Source organism: Schistocerca piceifrons, chromosome 6 (genome assembly GCF_021461385.2).
Source record: "Schistocerca piceifrons isolate TAMUIC-IGC-003096 chromosome 6, iqSchPice1.1, whole genome shotgun sequence".
NCBI classification, from domain to species: Eukaryota; Metazoa; Arthropoda; class Insecta; order Orthoptera; family Acrididae; genus Schistocerca; species Schistocerca piceifrons.
In genome coordinates this window covers 579,884,687-579,902,928 of record NC_060143.1, presented here as the reverse complement: position 1 = coordinate 579,902,928, position 18,242 = coordinate 579,884,687, and the positions used below count along the sequence as shown (strand labels likewise).

General features: G+C 44.3%; 1 protein-coding gene across 3 annotated transcripts in view; it reads left to right on the top strand.

Annotated features, from left to right (window-relative positions):
* LOC124803094 (alpha,alpha-trehalose-phosphate synthase [UDP-forming]) overlaps positions 1-18,242 on the top strand; it is a 117,498-nt gene that overhangs the window by 17,591 nt on the left and 81,665 nt on the right. For all 3 annotated transcript variants that reach the window (XM_047264249.1, XM_047264248.1, XM_047264247.1), the window contains 2 exons: positions 9,089-9,282; positions 14,137-14,259. In XM_047264249.1, coding sequence (XP_047120205.1) covers positions 9,089-9,282; positions 14,137-14,259 — 317 coding nt within the window. The remainder of the gene's footprint in view (positions 1-9,088; positions 9,283-14,136; positions 14,260-18,242) is intronic.

Genomic DNA, 18,242 nt, shown 5'->3' with positions numbered 1-18,242 from the left:
CACTTATAGCAAATGTTAGGACACAGACTGTTACATACCCTGTTCCTCTGTTCAGACAAAGCTTATGCTCCTCTTCTAATGTCCTCATTATCAGTGGAACATGAATCACTAATCTTCTATCTTACTCATAGCTTCACTCTATTCATCAGTCAGTATAAATTCTGCCTGCAATTGCTGAATTGGATGGATTGTGAATCTTAAGCATTTGATAGCCATAGAAAAGGACTTTGAAAGAAGTATTTGATAACCTAGTACAGTTTTAAAATAATAGCTGTTCAATATTTTTCTAGTATTTGAACATTTGTCATGATAGGTTGAATTATAAGTTCCACTTGCACTGAACATATTTATTGAACTTGTAGGTTACTGTCCTAAAAAAGAGAAGTTTTCTTCATGGCCACAAAAAACAGAGTGGCATGCAGCTCGCTGCCTTCAGCCTTTCCCACACCAACTGCAAGGCATATCACCCGCAGAGGGTGTGTTCATGACCTGATTGCAGCTTAAAGTATATATTTGACTACATATTTAACTGCATTACATTTCATTTGAGGTTGTAAATCATATTGTCCCAAGAAAATAAAATGAATAAAGAAATATCACAAAATTGGTGTGCAGAAAAGTTTTTATGGTGAAAATACATGGAAAAAAGATGGACTCCTTGGGGCAAATAGTAAAGAATAGTCATTGGTTTTGCCATCAAACTCTACTGTTGTGAAATATTAGTTATAGCTCTATTGTTGACCCTCTCTGTTTTTGATGTGATGTATTTGCAAGAAGTATTACACAAACTGTTGCTAAATATACTGTTACAATGTATCTGCAAGTTTATAAAGTAATTTCTGTTTCAATTACATGGACAGTTAAGTGTTGATCAGCTCAAGGGAACAGAGTGCCTGTTGCACTGCTTGAGCTATTTGGATCCTCCCACCTGGTAATGGTTTCCGATAACTCCAGAGATAATGACTTATCCTCCAACACATCCACACAGGCAACACCCTCCCACCCCTCCCCCTGCAGGTCCGGGGATTAGAATAGGCCCGAGGTATTCCTGCCTGTCGTAAGAGGCGACTAAAAGGAGTCCCTCCCCCTCAAAGGGGTAGTTACCGCCTGCGTCCGGAGACGGATGGTTCCACGACCTATATTTGCGGTCATTTTGGTTTTTCACTTCTTCTCGTTTCTTCCTTCCTTCGGTTGGTTCCTTACTTTGTTCTTCTCCATCTCACTGTCTTCCTTACTCTTTCCCTTGCCTTCTCCTCATGCCTTCTCCTCCTTGCCTTCTCCTCCTTGCCTTCTCCTCTGGTCTCCGCCTCAGCGTTTCAGACAGTCTGTCCTCTCTCTCCCTCTCTCTCTCTTCTTTTTCCTCTTCTTCCTTCCTCCCTGTGCGCGCTTGAAGGCCGACCCACGCGTTCGCACGCGTAGCCAGTGACGGGGTAATGCGTAATTCCCCGCCCTGGGTAGACAAGTAAGGCACGCACGTACCCCCTGGTAAAGGCCAGGCCCAGGGAGGGGTGATTGCCTGAGCTGATACCTTCTGACCATGCCGATTGGTCCCTCCGTCTGTTTCTCGGGAGGTGTGACCTGAGGTGTAAACATTCACCTAAGGCGGGAGTGCCCTCGGAGAGGGTCCCTACAAGGAAGGAGTGCGCCATTGGAGACGCTGGCAATCATGGGGGATTCCTCCGCGATGGATTTCTCGTCTTCTTCTCTCTCGACTTCTGCCCATAAACGGAAACTTGACCAGCCACCAGTGACAAAAGTACTACCGCCTGCCCCACAGTTCCCCTTAGTTTCTCGATCTGAGGATGGCAAGGATTTTTCCTCTGTCAACCCTTTCGTTATCCAGAAGGGCATAGATGCCATAGCCGGATCTGTCAAGTCGTGTACCAGGTTGCATAATGGTACCTTGTTACTAGAAACTGAGAGCGCCTTTCAGGCACAAAAACTGCTTCAGGCCACACTCCTGTACACGTTCCCTGTCTGGGTGGAGGCTCACCACACTTTGAATTCGTCTCGTGGTGTGGTATATACTCGATCACTCGACGGATTGACTGACGAGGAGATTCAGTCTTTCCTCGCTGAGCAGGGCATGACGGCTGTCCATAGGGTCATGAAAAAGGTCAACAATGACCTTGTACCGACCCGGACACTTTTCTTGACCTTTGATAGTGTTCAGCTGCCGTCGCGTATCAAAGCGGGCTACGAGGTTATTTCTGTCCCGACACCTACGCGTTGCTACCAGTGTCAGCGTTTTAATCACACTCGCCAGTCTTGTTCCAGTGCGGCTAAATCTGTCACTTGTGGCAGGGATGCCCATGAGGGTGACTGTCCACCTCCGTCTCCTCATTGTGTGAACTGTCAGGGTGACCATGCCGCATCCTCCCGCGACTGTCCTGTCTATAAGGAAGAACGCTGTATCCAAGAAATTCGGGTCAAAGAGAAAGTGTCCACCTCGGCTGCTCGCAAGCTATTTGCTAGTAGGAAGCCCACACTGCTCCCAGTGGGAAAATACAGCACTGTCCTCACCTCTCCTCGGACTACCAGGGAAGTGGCGACGCAGACATGCGATCTGACCTTCAGTACCACGGTCGTCCGTTCGGCCAGTGCTAAGATCGCGTGGTCGACGTCTCCTCTTCCTCCCGTCACCCCTCAGACACAAGCACCTTCATCAGCTTCTGCCAAGACGAAGACCCAGAAGTCAGATGCATGGGCCTTCAAGAAGGAACCGTCCCGTGCAGACTTCCTACATACCTCGAACTCCCAGCCGTCGACCAGTACTTCCACTAAACGACCTTCCAAGAAGGCTCATAGGAAGCACAGTTCTCCTTCTCCGCCACGGCGCATTTCTTCTCCTGCGCCACCCAGCGGTTGCCGCCCCAGGCCGTCATCCGTTTCGCCTGGCCGCACCGCTGGTAGCCGAACATCTGGCCGTCCACCGGCGGAGGAAGCTCCTCCTCCCGGCCATCTTAATGAGATGGCCGATGAACCTATAGAACCAATGGACAATGACTGTCCGCCTACTGATAGCGGCGGCAGTGCTCGCTCGAAGCCAGGCCCTCAGCGGCCTTCGTTCTCACGATGGCACTTATTCACTGGAATATTTTCAGCATTCGCTCCAACCGAGGAGACTTGAAGTTGCTGCTCCGCTTGCACCGTCCGCTCGTCGTAGCCCTCCAGGAAACGAAGCTACGCCCATGCGATCACATTGCCTTGGCACACTACACCTCTGTGCGTTTTGACCTACCCCCTGTGGTAGGTAATCCGGCTCATGGAGGGGTTATGTTGCTGGTCCGGGATGATATTTACTACGATCCCATCACATTGCACACCGGCCTGCAGGCAGTTGCTGTCCGAATTACTCTCCCCACTTTTACATTTTCCATTTGTACCGTTTACACTCCATCGTCGTCTGCCGTTACCAGGGCAGACATGATGCAAATTATTGCTCAGCTACCTGCACCATTTTTATTAACTGGAGACTTCAATGCCCACCATCCCCTTTGGGGCTCTCCAGCATCCTGCCCGAGGGGCTCCCTGTTAGCAGACCTTTTCAACCAGCTCAATCTTGTCTGCCTCAATACTGGCGCCCCTACTTTTCTTTCGGACACATCTCACACCTATTCCCATTTAGACCTCTCTATATGTACTACCCAACTTGTGCGCCGGTTTGAGTGGTATGCCCTTTCTGATACATATTCGAGCGACCACTTCCCGTGTGTCATCCATCTCCTGCATCATACCCCCTCTCCGTGCTCAACTAGTTGGAACATCTCCACAGCAGACTGGGGGCTCTTCTCTTCCAGGGCGACCTTTCAGGATCAAACCTTCACAAGCTGCGATAGTCAGGTCGCACACCTCACGGAAGTCATTCTCACTGCTGCTGAATATTCCATCCCTCACACTACTTCTTCTGCATGTCGCGTACCGGTCCCCTGGTGGACCGCAGCATGTAGAGACGCTTTACGTGCTCGTCGACGTGCTTTACGCACCTTTAAACGCCACCCCTACAGTGGCGAATTGTATCACTTGTAAACGATTACGTGCACAGTGCCGTCATATTATTAAAGAAAGCCAGCTGGGCTGCTTTCACAAGCACCTTCAACAGTTTTACTCCTCCTCCTGTTGTCTGGGGTAGCCTGTGCCGGCTATCTGGCACTAAGGTCCACTCACCAGTTTCTGGCTTGACGGTCGCGAATGATGTCCTTGTGGCCCCTGAGGATGTCTCCAATGCCTTCGGCCGCTTTTTCGCAGAGGTTTCGAGCTCTGCTCATTACCACCCTGCCTTCCTTCCCCGCAAACAGGCAGTGGAGGCTAGGCCACCTAACTTCCACTCCTCGAATCGTGAAAGTTATAATGCCCCATTCACCATGCGGGAACTCGAAAATGCACTTGCCCGGTCACGGTCCTCCGCTCCAGGGCCTGATTCTATTCATATTCAGATGCTGAAGAACCTTTCTCCTGCGGGTAAAGGTTTTCTTCTTCGTACTTACAATCGCATCTGGACTGAGGGGCATGTTCCCGCATGCTGGCGCGAGTCTATTGTTGTCCCGATTCCTAAACCGGGGAGGGACAAGCACTTGCCTTCCAGTTATCGACCCATCTCGCTTACCAGCTGTGTCTGTAAAGTGATGGAGCGAATGGTTAACTCTCGATTGGTCTGGCTGCTCGAGTCTCGACGCCTACTTACCAATGTACAATGTGGATTTCGTAGGCGCCGCTCTGCTGTTGACCATCTGGTTACCTTGTCGACCTTCATTATGAATAACTTCTTGCGGAAGCACCCGACCGCGGCTGTGTTCTTTGATTTGGAGAAGGCTTAAGACACCTGTTGGAGGGCGGGCAATCTCCGCACCATGCATGCATGGGGCCTTCGCGGTCGCCTCCCTCTTTTTATTCGTTCCTTTTTAATGGATCGACAGATCAGGGTACGTGTGGGTTCTGTCACACCTTTCGCCAAGAGAATGGGGTGCCACAGGGCTCAGTTTTGAGCGTCGCTCTCTTCGCCATAGCGATCAATCCAATAATGGATTGCCTCCCAGCTGATGTATCAGGCTCCCTTTTCGTGGACGATTTTACCATCTATTGCAGCGCGCAGCATACATGTTTCCTGGAGCGCTGTCTTCAGCATTCTCTTGACCATCTTTACTCCTGGAGTGTCGTCAGTGGCTTCAGTTTTCCTGCCGAGAAGACGGTCTGTATTAACTTCTGGCGCTACAAAGAGTTTCTCCCACCGTCCTTACGACTCGGTCCCGTTGCTCTCCCATTCGTGGAGACAACAAAATTTTTAGGTCTTACTTTGACAGGAAACTTAGCTGGTCTCCACATGTGTCTTATTTGGCTGCCCGTTGTACCCGTTCTCTAAATGTCCTCCGTGTTCTCAGTGGTATGTCATGGGGAGTAGATCGAACTGTCCTACTTCGCCTATATCAGTCGATCGTCTGCTCAAAGCTGGATTATGGGAGCTTCGTATACTCCTTTGCACCGCCGTCCATCTTACACTGCCTCAACTCCATACAACATCGGGGTTTACGTCTTGCGATCGGAGCGTTTTATACTAGCCCCGTCGAGAGTCTTCATGCTGAAGCCGGTGAATTGCCACTGACCTACTGGCGCGATATACTGCTTTGTCGGTATGCCTGTCGGCTACTGTCAATGCCCGACCACCCGTCTTATCGTTCCTTTTTTGACGACTCTCTCGATCGTCAATACGGGTTGTATGTCTCTGCCCTGCTACCCCCTGGAGTTCGCTTTCGTCGCCTCCTTCAACACCTTGACTTTTCACTCCCTGCAACCTTTAGAGTGGGCAAGAGCCACACGCCACCTTGGCTCCAGGCTCAGGTTCGCGTTCACCTTGACCTCATCTCGCTCCCAAAGGAGGTTACCCCCGGTTCGGTATACCACTCCCATGTTGTCGAACTTCATTCGAAGCTCATTAATATGACCTTCATTTATGCAGATGGCTCTAAGACCAATGACGGGGTCAGGTGTTCTTTTATTGTCGGAGCACAAAGTTTCAAATACCGGCTCCGTGGCCATTGTTCAGTCTTCACAGCTGAGCTCTTTGCCCTCTACCAGGCTGTTCTTTACATCTGCCGCCACCCACATTCTGCATATGTCATCTGCTCGGATTCCCTGAGCGCCATCCAGAGCCTCAGTGATCCGTATCTGGTTCACCCTTTCGTGCACCGGATCCAACGCTCTCTTCAGCAGCTGGTGGACGACGGTTCTCCGGTTAGCTTTATGTGGGTTCCTGACCATGTCGGTATCCCTGGGAACAAAGCTGCAGATGTTGCGGCCAAGGCTGCGGTCCTCCAGTCTCAGACAGCTTCTTGTTGTGTCCCTTCATCAGATTGTAGCAGGGTCATTTGTCGGCGCATTTTATCGCTGTGGCATGCCGATTGGGCTGCACTTACGGACAACAAGCTTCGGGCCTTGAAACCTCTTCCCGCGGCTTGGACGTCCTCCTCACGCCCTTCTCGGTGGGAGGAGGTAGTTTTGGCCCGGTTACGGATTGGACACTGCCGGTTTAGCCATCGCCATCTGCTGACAGCTGCGCCGGCGCCGTTCTGCCCATGTAGGCAATTGCTGACGGTCCACCACATTTTAACGTCCTGTCCGGATTTTACTACACTGCGTCTTGATCTTGACCTGCCATATACTCTCGGTGCCATTTTAGCGGATGACCCAGGAGCAGCTGCTCGCGTTCTTTGTTTTATCAACTTGACAAACCTGTCTAAGGACACTTGATTATGCTGTTTTTTTACTCCTATGCCTGTCAATCTTTTATCGTGTTTTCCCTTTTAGTTGCTGTTTTAAACTTGTGCCTCGCAGTGCATTCCTAACGTAGTCTGGGCGCTAATGACCATTGAAGTTGTGCACCCTAAAACCACAAAAAAAAAAAAAAAAACTCCCACCCCCCTCCCCCCTCCCCCTTGCACCTGTGACCTTTTTTTTTGTCTTTGTCTACCCACACCTTTGCTACAGATGGGTCTCTCTCATCCTGGAGTCATACTGCCTTTTAACCTAACCCAGCATATTGCTTTTTCATCCTCGAGGAAATAACTACTAGTCCTGAAAGTTAGAAATTGTATCCCTTTTACTGGTATACAGGGTGTCCTTTGAGGAATGGTCAGTATTAAGGGACATGGCAGGAATGATCATTCAAAGCATACAGCCAATAAATTCAGCTTCTTCTTCTAATATTTTGGCTGAATACCATCTGAAATTGAAAACAGTTTGTTATGTGTTTGTTAAGGGATTAATATGGGTCAGTTCTATGATAATCAAGACACATACAGTCCAGGAGAGATGCATAGAGCACCGCAGGTACACCTGTCTCTTACAACCTAATAAATCTGCAGTAGTGGAGCACTGTATGGACACTGGGCTCTCTATTGTGTACTATAATGTCGAAATTTTGGCCTCGACTTCATCTTTCAGGGACTCATCAGTGAAAGAAGCAATTGAAATTCAGTTGGCAACGGATTTAAGTAATAGAGATAGTGGCTTCATCTTGGACAAATCATGGAATCCGGCAATTCGTGTAATTAATTACAAAGACATTGTGGCGGTGCAGCTCTCTGTGACACATGGATATCACCATGTGGATTGACTGTGCAGCCATAGATTTAATTTCCATGCATATGTTACACCTCTTTGCTGTGTGTCAACATCTCTGGCACCTTGTGTATCTTTGGCTGCATACGCATTGGTTCAGTTCTAAAGTTTAAAAGGACGGAACAGTTGCGGGAGCGTTAGTTACCTTGGCTCACTCTGAAGATGGCTGTACAGTATTCAGCCGAAATATTAGAAGAATAAGAAGAATAATTTATGCGGCTGCACACCCAAAATTTTATGGAACAGTCTTTATGCCGCGAAAGCATGAAGATGCACTTCTTCCGAACTATTTGTAGTACACCACCTCACGCTCTTGCTGTTGCAATCTTTAGTGCTACCAGGATTTCAGTTTTTCTGACATTCTTTCTGTCGTGAAAAAAATCATGCAGCGTGTGTATGATCTTGATCTTGATTATCATAGAATTGAGCCATATTAATCGCATAACAAGCAGATAACAAATGTGTTGTACTAACAGCAAACATGTAAATGCTTGAATAAATGGGAACACAGTGGTAAAGTTGTCAATGAAAGCTCTGGAAGTAAAGTGTTTTCTTGCACATAAACAACAACAGTGATAGACATCTATTTGGAAGATGATGTTTCTTTCTTAATCTACTGATATTGCAATCACATTATGAATGATATTATCATGAGATCTGCAATCATTTATCTCCTTTGGGCAACCAGTGACAACTCGTTGGTAGTAACAGAAGGAGGGGTCACAAAGAATGGAAGGACTGAAATTCCCCCTCAGGCTACATTTACAACAAATAACTATCAGTGACTACTTTTTTTTCAAGTATCAGAAGATTTACAGACCAGAAAGAAAGCCAGTTAATATATCTGTGGTTTTCTTTATGGTTTGTAAAATCTTCTGATGCTCCTTATAATTTTAATCTGATGGAAATGATTGTAAATGCACATTAGGCTTCTGAAATTGTTAAGTTTTGCAAATAGCACATTTGCCTTGCAATAAAATCAGCACATAAGCTGTAAATTCTGTGTGCCACTTGTTCCATTGCTTACAATTGTAACAAAAGAGGAAATACATGGTAGCAGCTGTAAGACTTCTGTAATGGTAGGAGATATTTGTATAGTATCACACTTGCTATAACTGGACATTTCATGTTAGGTATTTGATGGGAAAACAGATCATAAGAATTAGAACTTGATAACAGCAATATTGTTTGTGGCTGGTTGCTGTATTTAATTTACAATCTTTGTAATTGTTCCTCACTGTAAATATGACACACAAGCAAGCACACCTCGCATAATAGTCACTTCTGCATGAAGTGTGCTTGCTTGTGTGAATGTGGTGTGCATTACTTTCTGAAGAAGGCTTTGACCGAAAGCTCAGTGTGTAACATAGTTTTCGTTATGCCTTTCTGCGTATCATTGTATCATCTTTATAGTAATATTGTTGACATTCCAACCTGGACTTTCCATTGTTTAATTTCTTGACTATATACTTAGGTAATGACATGGTGGGATTCCACATTGAGGATTACTGTCTCAATTTCATCGACTGCTGCCAAAGGAGACTGGGTTGCCGTGTAGACAGAAAAGGACTGCTTGTTGAACATGGTGGCCGCACAGTGCTCGTTAGGCCCTTGCCTATCGGTATTCCATATGACCGGTTTGTCAAGATGGCCGAAGTTGCACCTAAAGTAAGTTGTGATGTGCAACATCATTCAGCGTTATTACAGATTACGTTAAAGTCCGAAATGTTATTAAATTTATTTGTACTTCCAGTGCCATCTTTCACTTCCTTCTTTATCCAAGCTTTTTTTCACTTTAGGACTGGATTTTCAATCTGATATGTTGCCTGTTTTACTGATTTACTAGTAATATTTCTGCGTGTCGCAAATAACATTGTCAGGTGGTATACACAGATGCAAATATGATAGAATAACTCAAGTTTTGCAACATATTTTGTTGTATTTTCTTTTTTACACAAGACATAACTTTCAGTTGTTTGATCTCTATCCAGCACCAATGTAGGAGAGAATATACAGTTGTTGAGATAGAATGTGTCAGCTATTCCGTCCCACACAAGTGTGTAAGAGGCTCAAGATTTCAGTATCGACAAATGTACCATCACCAGGTGTTCTGCTGCACTGAGATGTTGTAGTGGTACATGCTCTTATTGTACCTGTATCATATCCGTTTGTGGTCCATGTCAGTCCTGGGCAGGCATCGTGGGTGGGGTGGTGGAGGGGGGGGGGGGGGGGGCTGGCATTGTCACTGGAGATGGTTACTCTATTGTGGGACATTTTTTTGTGGTTGTGTGCTGTGGTGTGATTTCTGAAATAAATACAGTGCTTGGTACGGTGCCTCGCTAATGTAACATTTGTTCCAGTAATGAGATCATGAGATAGATGGTCTATGTAACATTACTGTCTCAGAAGGCAGAAGCTTATGCCACAGTGTGTTTGCGGCTATGACTATGTCTGTTGTGGCTGAAGTGCGACAGAACAGGAAGTCACTAAAAGTGACATCTACCTGTGCTGTCATCATCAGATAGGCTGCAGAAATCTGCATGCCCGAGAATTATGTCAATATTGGGAAAAAGTGCGAAATTATTGGAAATATTATGCCACAGTGCTTAAGATATAGGAAGATGTTCATTATGTAACTGCCTCCTGTTATCATATGGCAACTCCAGAGGGTGTAATGTGAATAGAACACCCTCTAGAAACTGGCAGTATCTAAATTCTCTGCTCCAGCAACACAAAGAGATGAATAGGGGCATATAATCTTTCCATGGATCTGTGCATCTGATAAGGTCTGACTTTGAAATATTGTGGTGCTTGGTTTCTTTTGTCAGCCAATGAATCATAGACCTCTACCTCCAAGCCACCTGCTGGGATTGACTGTATTCTCACCACATTCCGTTCCCTCTGGTTTCCAAGAATAAAGGAGTGTATGATGAGGGGAAATATAACAGAGAAAGTACGTCCTGCAGTACTGCCGGTTGGTACACATTAAAGTAATGATACTATAGTAGCCTTTGGAACTGTCAGTTACTTCATCAGGGAAGATTAAAAAGGAAGGGCAGCTTGCTCAGACTCCAGGATAAGATGGACCCACCTGTTGTGAGGGTAGACCAAGTAACATTCCAGAAGCTTGGACAGTATTGTAACTTTTACTCATACACTTGTCTATCAGTAGTACTATGCATTTCACTTCCTGAAGGTAAATTTTGTCTCATAATTTATTAGTATTCTCATCTGAATTTCCCTTTTGATAAAAAGTAGATCCTGTGATTGTCATTCCAAGAAGTCTGCTTCTGATGCAATTCAGCAATATTTATTTTGCACAATTACAGATCATTTCAGTGCCACTAGTTTAATCACCAGTCTACTTTATTTGAGTGTGTCACTTACAGCATTGGTGGTTTTTCCCTGTTTTTGTTATATAAGTACAATAATCATGTCAGATACATTCCTGTCTATAATTTAAGGGATCTTGGATATCTCTGAAACAACAAAAAGCATTGTGCTTGTATATGTTCCAGTAGTTGCACCAGTACTAGGTATACTGAAACAAGCCTCAGGTCACGTTCGTGGCACTTACTTTGGTCAAGCCTCTGCTAGCAGCATACAGAATGTTATTGCAGGGTTGATATCATTGTATGGCAGTATAGGTTGTGCAAATTGGCTTCCCATAATTTGGACTGAGCCATCCAGTGTAGCTAGTGATAATGTTTTCCTTTCTGTGACAAGTGGCATCTGGTGTTGAAATGGTGGTGGGGTAGCTGCAGTCTTTTAGCCTAGTGTGGACCATGCCAATTCATCCATTGAACTACACTCCTGGAAATTGAAATAAGAACACCGTGAATTCATTGTCCCAGGAAGGGGAAACTTTATTGACACATTCCTGGGGTCAGATACATCACATGATCACACTGACAGAACCACAGGCACATAGACACAGGCAACAGAGCATGCACAATGTCGGCACTAGTACAGTGTATATCCACCTTTCGCAGCAATGCAGGCTGCTATTCTCCCATGGAGACGATCGTAGAGATGCTGGATGTAGTCCTGTGGAACGGCTTGCCATGCCATTTCCACCTGGCGCCTCAGTTGGACCAGCGTTCGTGCTGGACGTGCAGACCGCGTGAGACGACGCTTCATCCAGTCCCAAACATGCTCAATGGGGGACAGATCCGGAGATCTTGCTGGCCAGGGTAGTTGACTTACACCTTCTAGAGCACGTTGGGTGGCACGGGATACATGCGGACGTGCATTGTCCTGTTGGAACAGCAAGTTCCCTTGCCGGTCTAGGAATGGTAGAACGATGGGTTCGATGACGGTTTGGATGTACCGTGCACTATTCAGTGTCCCCTCGATGATCACCAGTGGTGTACGGCCAGTGTAGGAGATCGCTCCCCAGACCATGATGCCGGGTGTTGGCCCTGTGTGCCTCGGTCGTATGCAGTCCTGATTGTGGTGCTCACCTGCACGGCGCCAAACACGCATACGACCATCATTGGCACCAAGGCAGAAGCGACTCTCATCGCTGAAGACGACACGTCTCCATTCGTCCCTCCATTCACGCCTGTCGCGACACCACTGGAGGCGGGCTGCACGATGTTGGGGCGTGAGCGGAAGACAGCCTAACGGTGTGCGGGACCGTAGCCCAGCTTCATGGAGACGGTTGCGAATGGTCCTCGCCGATACCCCAGGAGTAACAGTGTCCCTAATTTGCTGGGAAGTGGCGGTGCGGTCCCCTACGGCACTGCGTAGGATCCTACGGTCTTGGCGTGCATCCGTGCGTCGCTGCGGTCCGGTCCCAGGTCGACGGGCACGTGCACCTTCCGCCGACCACTGGCGACAACATCGATGTACTGTGGAGACCTCACGCCCCACGTGTTGAGCAATTCAGCGGTACGTCCACCCGGCCTCCCGCATGCCCACTATACGCCCTCGCTCAAAGTCCGTCAACTGCACATACGGTTCACGTCCATGCTGTCGCGGCATGCTACCAGTGTTAAAGACTGCGATGGAGCTCCGTATGCCACGGCAAACTGGCTGACACTGACGGTGGCGGTGCACAAATGCTGCGCAGCTAGCGCCATTCGACGGCCAACACCGCGGTTCCTGGTGTGTCCGCTGTGCCGTGCGTGTGATCATTGCTTGTACAGCCCTCTCGCAGTGTCCGGAGCAAGTATGGTGGGTCTGACACACCGGTGTCAATGTGTTCATTTTTCCATTTCCAGGAGTGTATGTGTCATAGTGTATAAAACATCTTACTTGCATTCAAAAGAACAGTAATTCAGATATCAGTCAGGCCATCCATATTTATGTTTTTTCATGCTGTCCCTAAACTACACTGGGCCAACACTGAGGCTGTTTCTTGAGAAAATATGCGACTAGTTTCCTTTTCCATCCTTCTACTATGTGTGCTGCTGCTTCTTCCGTTATCATCTCACAGTCAGTAGAGCACTGAACCTGTTTTCCTTCCTTCCTCAGGTTCAGTCACATGTAAGTCTGTGGAGCCAGCTGGCCACTCTAAGCAAGTGAAGTATTCATATTGAAGGTAGTCGCCCACCAGGGCATCTGTTCATGACTGGGTATTATCGTCCATCAGATGAAAATAAGATCCAATATCATTGTTAGCTGTCATCCTTATAGGCTCCAGTAATTGCAGTAGCCCTAGGAAACAAGTGATGTACACTGTGCTTCTCTGACAGAAACACTGGCACCATAACATTGGTCGCTTTGCTCAGTATTGGCAGGCTTGTAATTTGAAATGTGTGACAGATTAATAGAATTTGGGAATAGCTCTCCAGGCTAAACTGTAACTCATTCACAGTCAGAAAACTGTCCCTCTTTTCCTGGCTCCTTTCCTAGTGGGCTGGACAAGACTTTCACCAAGATGTGTGAAGTCATTGAGAATAATGTACCTGCTGGGTTGCCAGATGAATAGAGTAATCTCGTAGAGTTGACGATGTGGTCTCAGAGGAGATCTGAAACCCAGAGGTTTTCATAAGGTCTCTTCCAGGGCACAGTGGGCGCTGTGCGAACATATTTGGACACTCCGACTTTACCTGTACTGCTGACCCCCACCCTCCCTCTTTTCCATTGTACGATATTCCCTGCAACCTCGAACTGATGCTACAAGAGATGTAGAAATCGTGATCCACTTTGTGATGAATGTGGCAGCCTTCTGTCTACCACAGATTTGTGTATGAGTAGTTCCATCCAGATGTGCTAGCTGTCCCATGTTCTTTTTTGTGGCTCCTGCTACTGTGCATCAAACTTGTATAACATAAGTTTGCCACATATTTCCTGTGTTTCTCCACTGCAGTTTAGTCTATTTGGTGCCATGACAATACAAGATTTTCTTGTAAGTTCCATAGATTCCTTAATTTATGGAAGAGAATGTTTTTCCTAAGCTCTGATTTGTCACTTGATTTGAAGGATTATTGCATTGCTGATACGTATGAACAGTTGTAGCAGTGAAATGTTGTACCAAGTGACTAAAATTTTTACAGGTGATTTTGTGTGTTCTAGGTATTACCTACAAACCAGAAATTTGTTTTGGGAGTAGATCGTCTTGATTACACAAAAGGCCTTGTGCACAGGCTGAAAGCATTTGAGTTACTACTGGAAAAATATCCAGAACATATTGAAAAGGTAAGACAAATTATGAATGGCATGCATATAATCATATCACATACAAATTTCCTTGACTTAAGAGAAATGTGCAGAAAGTCAATGCTGTGGCCTAGTTCCAGTAATGTTACTGGATAATTTCTACCATTCTTTCAGATAGAAAGCTACATTGTAATGAACCCCATCCTCTTCTGCATATCTGCCCCCCCCCCCCTTTCCACTCCCCCTTCAAATATTGCAATTTTAAGAAACTAAAATATTTTGTCATGCACCGGTAACCATCTTTCAGTGTCAAATATGTCATTATCATTATTACCTTGCAGCTCTTCCTATAGTTAAAACCAGTTTGAGAGTAAAGTGATGGTTACAAGATTTGGAAGGCGCAGTTTCAGACAGACAACTGAGGTCAAACGTATCTGCTGTGTTAGGAAGCATTGTCATACAGAACACAAGGTGACAACTTTGTTTGAGTTTAGGTTTGGTATAATTATCTGTGATGCACCTGTTCATATTGTTTTGAAAGTATATCTGTCTGCAGCATTCTGAAGTCTTTTTTCTGTTAGTTACAGCTTACTGCACTAGTCTAGATTGGTTGACAAACTACTTAGTGAGGGTACTGATTTTTTTTGGTAGAGTGCCAGCTGAAAGAAGTTGCCAAACTTCATGAAAATGATAAAGCTAGGGAAAAGACAATATGCAGCAGCCTTCATAAACAAGCAGATACTGATAAAATGCAAAGAGAAGAGAGGTGTTAGAATGATCAGAAATTTTCATGACTGTGTGTTTGGAGCCCATAAACAAAATAAAAATGATTTTATATTGCATATACAGACCTCTATCGGCATATTAAAATAATGCAGTCTCAGATGTGCTCATATGCCTTTGTTAAAAAGTTTTCAATCCAACATTTCAGCTATAGGTGCTGAATGCTGTGTTTTTCACAGTGCAATCTCACTATCTGTTACATTTATTACTTTAAAAATAAGAAGTAGATCAGATACATATATCAAATATAAAAAAAGTAAGCACCGAAAAATACTGAAGAAGTTTTCATATCACATGAGTGTAAGTGATATAGTTCCATTGTTTGCCCTTTGCACCTATGTACTAATGCATGCAAAAGCACTGGGAAGTGCATAATGATAAGTATTCTTGCGACAGAGTCATCATCATCACAGGTAACATGAAAGGATCTGTGTACTGACCCTTCCATCTAATCTGCTTCACACTTCATGTGTATCCCAATTTTACTCTTTACAAGCTTCTCATTTCTCATATGTATCCTTACTCTTAAGCCCTACAGTGTATGCAGATTTTCTGATTACCATTCATACTGTATTAAGTTCTTCAAAATGCAATAGATGATCTGTGCTCAGATTCTCTGTAATGCATGATTTTCTGTAGGAAACAGTGAGATATGAATTAGCCATGCCATTCTAATGTTTTTTCATCTAGTGTATCTTCTTTTCCACTTTCCTTTCATGCTAAGAAATGAATGTAAAACAAGGCAGTAAGATAATGATTTAATAAAACATGTTTGTAACCCCTAAAATGTGTTTTCTTTTCTAAATGATGGAGTTGGAGAATTTGATTCTCAGGGAAGACTGCTACTGATTTCTGTGTGTGTGTGTGTGTGTGTGTGTGTGTGTGTGTGTGTGTGTGTGCGCGCGCGCGCGCGCGCTTATGTGTGTGGGCATGCATGTGCTAGCTTACATAAAGAGGTATTTTGTGAGAGGTGTACCCTTGAACATATTTCAGTGCATCTGTTGCCATGAGTAAGTGCCCCTTCTTTTATGATGTAAATATGTTTCCCAAAATGGCACTGTGCCTGCATTTTTCTTTGTAGAAATCAAACAATGGAAAATCCAGGATGGAATGTAGCAATATTGTGAGAAGGAAAGTTGCTACTCACCATATAGCTAAGTCACACGTAGGCACAACAAAAAGACTTTCACATTTAAAGCTTTCGGCCATTGGTCTTCGTCAACAACCCCCCCCCCCCCCCTCCCCACCTCCACACACACGTTACTTGCATTTGTGTGTGTGTGTGTGTGTGTGTGTGTGTGTGTGTGTGTGTCTATTGTTGATGGAGGCCAATGGCCGAAGCTGTAATCATGAAAGTCTTTTTGTTGTGCCTATCTGCGACTCAGCATCCCCGCTATATGGTGAGTATCAACTTTCCTTCTCATAATATTGTTTCCTTGTAGAAACATATTTTAGGGGAAAAAATTAGGTAAAGAGCACCCACTGAGGTTAACACAACTGTGTCGAAACTTGTTTGAGGTGTAATAAAAATTATAAATAATTGGCAGACAGTTTATTTTTCTGGTGCGCACAAGTAGCCTATACATCTGTAAGTTACTGAAAAGGACTGCATTGAAACCACACAGATATTTACTTCATAAATAAGTTACTTTTCTTTCCCCAGCATGTCTACTGTCGTGTAGAGATAGTCATTTTTTTCACTCTCATAATAGCATGCTTTTCTAAACATTTAAAGTGAAAATTGTAGGTCTCTACAAAAGTTTCTGTAAAACATGATCTATTAAGTTACAAACATTTTCTTTTAAAAATAATATCTCCAGAAATAGTATGCAGAAAGTGCATATTATGAAACACATACTTTGAGAAAGGGAAAAAGGGGGGGAGGAGGAGGAATTAAAGTTTTTATAGAAAAGAAATTAAAACTTTGATCCCTGTTTTCATTAAAATGTATTCAATGTGCATGTGCTTATGCTCATTACATTCTCATGGTGTAGAATATATTCAAAGAAAGAAACACTTTTTACTGGTGTCTGCGGCATAGCTTGGAAAAGTATTGTTACTGAAAGTAATTCATGAAGAAAATTCACCATCATATGCCAATTTTTTTAATCATAAAACATTGAAAACCACAAAAATGAAAATGTCTTCAACCATCACATGAATGTCGTGAAATGCTGCTATGAAACATACTATTTTATGCAATGAAACTGCAAATTCAACAAATGTGTCGCTGGTTGAAGTCACATGTGGCATTTCTTATTTGTCACTTTTTGATGGGATTTCTTTTAACAACACCAGATGCTTCACTGAGAAAAACAAATATTTAAGTGTTAAAATTCTTTGGCCTGTCAACTGAGAGAAACTACACAACAGTGTTGTTTGTGCTGTCCTTCATATTATGATGCAGATATGCTAAATTGCTTGCTTTTGGATACAAGAAAAATAAAAGAAAAACAAGTGATCAAGAATGGCAATATGATTATAATATATATGCTACATTTTGTGGAATTTGTACCCCACAATTAGTTGTCTTCGTCACTTAAAAAGTTCAACGGGGAAGTTCATACCCATGCAAAAGTTCAGTTTTTTGTTTATTTAAATATGCAGACTGGTTGCTAAAGTAAAGAACTGTAGATTTTACTGGACTCTTCTTCATATGGTTAGTGCAGAGTTTGAAGCAGCCCTAAAAAGCAGATTCTAGGCGCAGAAAGTTGGCTAAAACCTTTAATTGACTGTAGTCAGGTTTTTGGAGTAAATCTAAGTGTATAATGAAAGTATAGGCTAATGGGAAATGCAGGGGGTGTATTTGTTGCAGTAGACAATAACTGAGATTGAAATTGAAACTGTATGTGAAATTGTTTGGATAAGACTCAGTGCTGAAGGTTGTTGTATACTTGTAATTGCATTTTTCTGTCTACCACCAGACCCATTCCTATATCTAACCGAAACCTTCCGAAAAAAAAAAAAAACCAGTTCACTAGTACAAATGTTTCCCAATCACACTATTGTTATTGGAGGAGATTCAAAATGTCAAACAATTGCTAAAATTACAGTTCTGTAAGTGATGGATGTGATAAGACATCTCGCGAATTAGTACTCAGTATCATCTCCAACTATTTAGAACAAATAGTTGGGGAGAACATGACAGAAACGTGTCATAGAATGACAACAAATAGACCTGATCTTTTTGAAGAGTTGCAATTTTTCTTTAAATACACTAATTTTAACACTTGACAAAT